This window comes from Rhinolophus ferrumequinum, chromosome 5 (genome assembly GCF_004115265.2).
Source record: "Rhinolophus ferrumequinum isolate MPI-CBG mRhiFer1 chromosome 5, mRhiFer1_v1.p, whole genome shotgun sequence".
Taxonomy (NCBI): Eukaryota; Metazoa; Chordata; class Mammalia; order Chiroptera; family Rhinolophidae; genus Rhinolophus; species Rhinolophus ferrumequinum.
The window spans coordinates 47,073,300-47,080,463 of record NC_046288.1 but is presented as its reverse complement, the minus strand read 5'-3'; the positions used below and the strand labels follow the sequence as shown (position 1 = coordinate 47,080,463).

The 7,164-nt window shown below is 34.8% G+C and overlaps 1 protein-coding gene across 5 annotated transcripts in view; it reads right to left on the bottom strand.

Moving 5' to 3' along the window:
• Positions 1-2,353: 2,353 nt before the first annotated feature.
• Positions 2,354-7,164, bottom strand: part of SMARCAD1 (SWI/SNF-related, matrix-associated actin-dependent regulator of chromatin, subfamily a, containing DEAD/H box 1) — an 85,447-nt gene continuing 80,636 nt past the window's right edge. For 4 of the 5 annotated variants that reach the window (XM_033106255.1, XM_033106259.1, XM_033106257.1 and 1 more), the window contains one exon: positions 2,829-4,178. In XM_033106255.1, the coding sequence (XP_032962146.1) occupies positions 4,117-4,178 (62 nt within the window). In that variant the 3' untranslated portion in view covers positions 2,829-4,116. Of the gene's footprint in view, positions 4,179-7,164 lie in introns of all 5 variants that reach the window. The other variant, XM_033106258.1, reaches the window with a different exon arrangement.

Here is a 7,164-nt window from a genome sequence, read left to right as displayed (position 1 = left end):
AGGATTTTCAGGGCAGTGAAACTATTCTGTAGGATCCTACCGTGTTTCCCCGAAAATAAGACCTAGCTGGACCATCAACTCTAATGTGTCTTTTGGAGCAAAAATTAATATGAGACCCGGTCTTATTTTACTATAATGTAAGATTGGACCCAGTCTTATTTTACTATAATGTAAGACTGGGTCTTATATAACATAATAACACAACATACCAGGTCTTCTATTAATTTTTGCTCCAAAAGACGCTTTAGAGCTGATGGTCTGGCTAGGTCTTATTTTCGGGGAAACACAGTATGTTGGTAGATTCGTCAAACCCATCAAATGTACAACACCCAGAGTGAATCCTCATGTAAGCTACAGACTTTGGGTGGTTATGTGTCAGTGTAGGTGCAGGTACTGAAACAAACATACCCTTGTGGTGTAGGGTGTTGACAGTGTGTGTGGTATATGGGAACTCTGTACTTTCTGCTCAGTTTTGCTATGAACCTAAAACTCTAAAAAATAAAGTCTATTAAAAGAGAGAAAAAGAACAGAGATATTTTGTGTCATTGAAAGAGTGTAGTAAAATGTTGGAAACTGATCCAAATTTAGGATTATGACAATTTTCCAAAGTATTAAAAAAAAAGTTTGCTTGGGAGTTTGAACAGTACAAGAAGGTACTGTTCAAACTACTTTTTTGACAAAAAAAATACTTTGTCACTGTTTCTAATATTTTAGTGTACTCAATGTTTTACTACTTTTTTCATTTATACATTTATAACCAATGTTTTTTTTAATGTGTTGACAAAACTTTTTAATCACTTTCCCCAATAATTATTTTGCAAACTTCAACTTCCACTCATTTTCACAGCCCCACACTACCATGGAAAGCAAGAACTCCCAGTATAAACAAGTTATTTCAATACAAACCTTCCAAATAACTATATATTTAGATTACCTTTAACCCACTTTAAACCATAATTATATTAGAACATCACATTTTAGATCAATTTACATGTTACTATTATTAATATTGGATTGTTTAGCTCAATGTCATGTTCTATACGGAAACACACTAATGATACTTGGCCTTACACCTGAAATGCAAGGCAGAGGAAGGAAAACATAGCTGAGCACACAAAAACAGGGAGAGGGTGGGAAGCGGGGGAAAGAAAGAAAAAGGAAAAGGAAAGCCCAGCTAAATACGATCTTGTTTAAGGTGATTCTTCTCAACAATGTTCTGAAATGGGGGGAAAATGTTAAAATATTTTATGCCTTAAGGATTACACATAAATACAAAGTGTATTTTCCAAGTACCTTGCTTTTTTGGATCCTATTTTCTTATCGTTAGTGGCTGTTAATAAATAATAGGTTATAAGTAAATCTCATTGCAAAGTACTCTATCATGTTATCAAGGCAGTCTAAAAAAAAAGTATCTTTCACAAAACAAATTCGAGTAATACTCTGGATAATGAAGGTAGTAACTTTTCTTCATTCTTATGCTCATTCATTTTCGTGCACATTGATTACATTCTGACAAACTTTAATAAAAACATAATTTAGTAAAATGCAATGCTTATCTAAAATTATGAAAATTCAAAATAAGATAATCAGTCCCACTTGTTTACACAAATCATAATTCAAATATGAAATGCAGCCACAGCAGGTTTCATAAGGAAATACTTCATTTCAATCATAGCATCACCATAATCTTTAGGTCACCTATTTTTACTGAACGGTAACACATTCCATCATCCCACCCTGTACCCAAATAAAATGTCTCTATACTGAGCAACTGAGAAAGAATATGAATAAATCAGAGCAGAAACTGAATTGCATATTAAAATCAGAAAAGAAAAACATACCTTTGGGGAAGAAAAAGTGAAAAGAATCAATTCCTTAATTTTATGGACCATTTAAGTGTCTTACTTAAGGTCACACAAAGGGAAACCAAATCTGATACTCCTATATAACCACTATACAGTAACATAATATTACTTAATGTTGCGATATAAATATCTCCTGGCACAAAGTTCAAGTCCATGAGGTTAGAAATAGTTATGAAAACACATAAAGCATGTCTTCTATCTGTGTGTGACTAGTATTAAAAAAGTAAAAGCTGCTTCAGGAGGTCAAGATATTTTTGCAACTGTGGCCTCATATGCTCTCTCTACTGATAACGGAGTATGATTACCGACATCAGTCCAATGAAGGGACTAATAAGAATAGATCCTAAGCAATAAATTCCAGTTTACTGAGAAACAGATAATACTCGTATTACGCACATGATATGATTGCATTTGTGCTCAACAATATATATATATTTTAAGGGTAAAGGAAGGGTTAGAAACTTTTAAAAAGGGTTTGAAAATACAACTTATGATCACAAATATTTTTATTAAGCCCAAGCCATAATAAAGCATTACAACTACAGTTGTAAAGAACCCAACTACAGTTCATTGAAGATCAAAAGATGGATTTAACAACAACAAAAGAAATAGTCTATCATTGAAGATACGTTAATACAGAAGTTACGAGAAATCCATTCAAAGATTTTAAAAGGTAATATTCCCAATAATTTGACTAAGTGATTTGGGTACTATGATGCAGGGGGAGGTAGTAGTACCTGCTGATTGCTTTTAGCCCCATTACACTAAAATATGTGGACTTGTTCAATATACCTTCAAGATTGGGTAAATCTACGGGGTCATGAGTTTTCAGTCTAACACCTGCAGAATCACTGTAAGAGCTGGCGACATTAGCCTTCTAACTCCAGAGGGTTATAGTACCTTAGCATCTTAGCAAGTCAGGATGCCCTAAAAGTATAATCTCCAATAATTAACAAAGCTTTCATTTATAAATAAGTTTATTTATAATGATATTTACATAATAAAAACGAAAACACATGAAACTCACAAGTTATACAAAGAAACTGATGTGTAATAAAAACAGCAATATAGACTGACAGGCAAAAATTTAAAGAAAGATTTAATAAAGAGCTAAATATCAAGTAGACAACTTTACTTCTAAATTTCACTTTGTCACCCACACTGAATTGGAATTGAACAATGGCTCTCTCTTCAGGAGGTCCTGTACTGGAAATTCTGGAAACTGATAAATCATATTTTGATAAGAATGTAAAGGTAATGACCCATTTCCATGCGGTACTTAATGCTGCCTTAATAAAAAGTCACATTCAGTATGCTTTGAAGAGAAAGAGCCTATCCATCTGTTGTGCCAGGCTGGAAAAATGTCACCAACATTTTGATGATGCATGGAGATGTGGCGGGAATAAACTACTATTTGGAGAGTAAAGAGAACTGGAGCAGAAGTGACTGGGCAACAGTTTCAAGAGAAGCAAAAGCCAGGGGAGGGAAATCAATGAAAACATGCACAAGAATAGGCAGAGTAATAATAAGCACAATTAGTGCCGCTGGGAAATGAACAGAAGGAATTAATCCATGGAGCAAGATAAGGGCTTTTTTAGTTACTATTCACTGGAAAACAACTTAGTGCCTAGCCAAATAAATTTGTTTTAACAGAAGTAGTTGGGAGGACCTGGGGGGTGTTAGTATACGGAATGCCACCTTTAGATTCAGGTTGAGTTCTTGTTGACAGTGGTGAACATCTGCTTCAAATAGCAATAAAATGAAAGCTATATAATCTATACAGCTGCATTCTTTAAACTAACGTAATAAAAAAGAACTTCGAATGAGACAAGCAAAAACAAGACATAAGCGTCATCAAATAAGGCACATGTAAAAATCTACACACATTATCCAGTGAAAGACAATATATATATATTTGGAGGTAGAAATAATTACAAAAATACTGACATTTCTAAAGCATTAGCATATTTGTTACAAACAATCACCAACTAAACCCCATTCAGAAAACTGTTTTGTAAAATGATTATTCAGTATCTTTAGGACTACATATTTGTGGCTTTTTGGAAATTTCACATGTGAGCATTGGGAGAATTCAGTTAGTGGCAAAAAAGTTGTCCATACTATGAGAAATGTAACATGGAAATTATAAAAAGTTATAAATGTTCATAAACCCCATGGTCATCATAATGTAAATGTCCTTGAGTGCACCAAGTTGATATTTCCTCATCAATCAGGAATTCACAATTGTATTTCACAGGCCCATTGACGTTTTTAGTAATGTGGCTATATCTGCTGGCATGCTCCCTTCGTCACCTGTAGGTCAGAAAAGTGGCATTAAAATTTAATAAAATATTTTATGAACTATATTCTCTCTCTCCAATTTTCTCTACCTTTGGAAAATTCCTAATCATCTTTCAAGGCCCAGTTTGCTTCGGTGTCACGCTCTGTTAAAGACCTTCCCAAATCCGTGTAACAGGGCTACTTCCTTCCTCTGTGCTCCTGTGCCTACTGACGGCACAGCAATCTACAGTTAGGTTTCGGATTTGCTATACATAATATAAAGATACACAGACATAGATAGCTCGGAGCATATCTTCATATCCACATAGTATTTACTCCTCAAGTTTGCTAATAAACACATTTATGTAACAAACTGAATGCTGAACAAAGGAGAACAGAGCTCCCAATCACACCAAACAGAACTCACTTCATCTATATGCTTATTTCCAGTCCAAGGATACAATCACTGACTTTGACTTAACTGACACATCGAAATAAAATCTTGAGTACAGCAATCCCGTTGAGGATTAAAATATCCACTGTAAATTATCTTTCCCAATGTTTGCCCCATATTTCAATTAAATGGGACTCTAGTATCTAGGTACTTATGCAGGAATTATTCAGGATTTTCTAAGATGTGAAAACATCTTGTCTGTCAAGGTGTCACAGAATCCAGTCACCCTTGATTAACTCAATCACTCAGATCGTTTTTAGAGGAACTGATTTATTAGTCTACAATAACATGGTAGTGCTGACAATTCATAAATATTTGGACATTTGTAGCTATGAACAATTTTATAAATTAGATGGGGCTAAAATGTAGCAAAACTCATCACCTTTATCACCTCTTCCCTCCCCCCAGTTATAATCTAAAATTATGAGAGTACTTTTATCTATCCTTTCAGTGAAAGTCATATGCACATGAACACAAACTACTGCATAAATTCTCAGGGAATTCACTGACACCCTTGCCTCCAAGCTCAGAAAATTGCCCATGAAATCTAGATTAACACTTGTCCTAAATTAACTGACACCATGAATAATTGGGCAAATCCAGAATATAGCAAGACAACAAGAATACAAATCCACAAGACAACAAGACTCTCCAAAATTCAGTACTACTAGGAATGCAGGAAGAGAAGAAAAGAAGGAAAAGGGTGGGGAGACTCTTCTAAATTTAAAGACACTAAAATAATACAGTAAAATGAAGGTGTGAAGTTTCATTTGATCTTGTTTTGTTTTTTACAAAAAGCTATAAAGTATTAAGAGCATAATTGGGAAAAATCCAAATGTGGACAACATGTGATAATATTTGAAATTACTGTTAATTTTCTGGATGTAATAATAATATTATGGCAATTTAGAGGAACATGCTGAAACATTGAGCATGAAGTGTCATGTCTATGACTGACATTAAAATAGTTCACTAAAAAAAGGTCGATGAAATAAACACTGTAAAATGTTACAATTGTTGAATCATTGTACTTTTATTCATGCTACGCTTTCAACATTTTTGCATGAAAATTTCCATAATAAAAATTTTTAAATAGATAACTTATTAATATAATTGTATTAAGGGAGATTAAAGGAAAAAACCCATACAATCCTTATTCTAAAGCAGTGGTTCTCTGACTTTAGCATATATCAGAAACAGCAACCAGATTATAGTCTCCTTTCCCTAGTTTCTGACTCATTGGGATGGAGTTGGGCTTGGGAATTTACAATTCAAACTGGCAATTTCCCAGGTGGTGCTGCTGCGGCTGGTCCAAGGGCTACACTTTGATATCCACTAAGGCAAGTTCTAGAAACACAAAAATCTGACAAGCACATAGGAGTTTTAATCTTTCAGTTTCATGGGAAAAGGGGCATACACAAAACATAAAGCACATACATGCTATATTACAAATATACCTTTTGTTTACAGAGGAAACAGAACTCACTGTGAGAGATGAAAAGAAGGGCATACTTGTACTCTTATCAGGGTCAGTGTCAAATTATTTAAATGAAACCAGGGGCAAAGCCAAAGACAAAATCATTATACACAGTTAAGAGATTAAATGAAAGACATTATTGTATCCTCATCTACGCAATAAAACACTTATTGGGAACAACTGATATATAAATAGCATCAATATGATAAAGGAGGAAATTTCCTACAGAAGGGAAGAGTGATAACTGGGGGAAATTTTCATAACTAAACATTTTAAAGCTAATGGCCTAAGAGCATAGCTAAAATAAGTTGCTATTTTAACAGACACACTGGGTATGAAAATAACTGGTAAATTTTCAACTAAAGAAATTTATAGAAATGCAAATAATTTACATGAATTATGACTGGAAATGACTGACATACGTATCAGTCACCTCTGCTCTCATGTGAAATACCATTAAATGCCATGGGGGACAAGAGGGGGGCATTAAACATAAAGAGAAAGAATAGAAGAAAAAGACAGCAGTTGAGAGAGAGATCTGTCAATAAATTTTGGAAGATGAAATGCAGATGGAAGAATGGAAACTGACTTTAGCAGAATAGACACAGCAAAAACTAAAGTGCGGGCAGGTGGGAAATGCAAGGCTACTGTACTTCATGCTCAGAATCCCCCTCACCCCTAGAGTTCAGGATGTGGAGGCGATGGGTACTTCTGAAAGGTGGGGAACATATGGAGGTAAAAAGAGATTGAAGGGTAGGACACCTCAAGTCTTCCCATCAGAGCCAGTCATTTGCCCCAAATATATAAAAGGTTTACTCTTTGGAAAATTTGAATCAAAGAAACAGTGGCTGTGGGGATAACAGAGGGCTGTGCAGCTGCAGTGGGAGTAGGAAAATTAAGTATTTGAATAGGACAACACTCCAACCCCCCGCACTCCCCCGCGGCTCTGAGAATAGAGTCGGTAGGCTTATACTACACCTCTCCCACCAACCACCCTCACTGCAAAAGATTGGAGAACATAGCTTTGGGAAACAAACTAGCCCCTGAGAAATGACCTCTATTTTATTTATTTTATTTTATTTATCTAT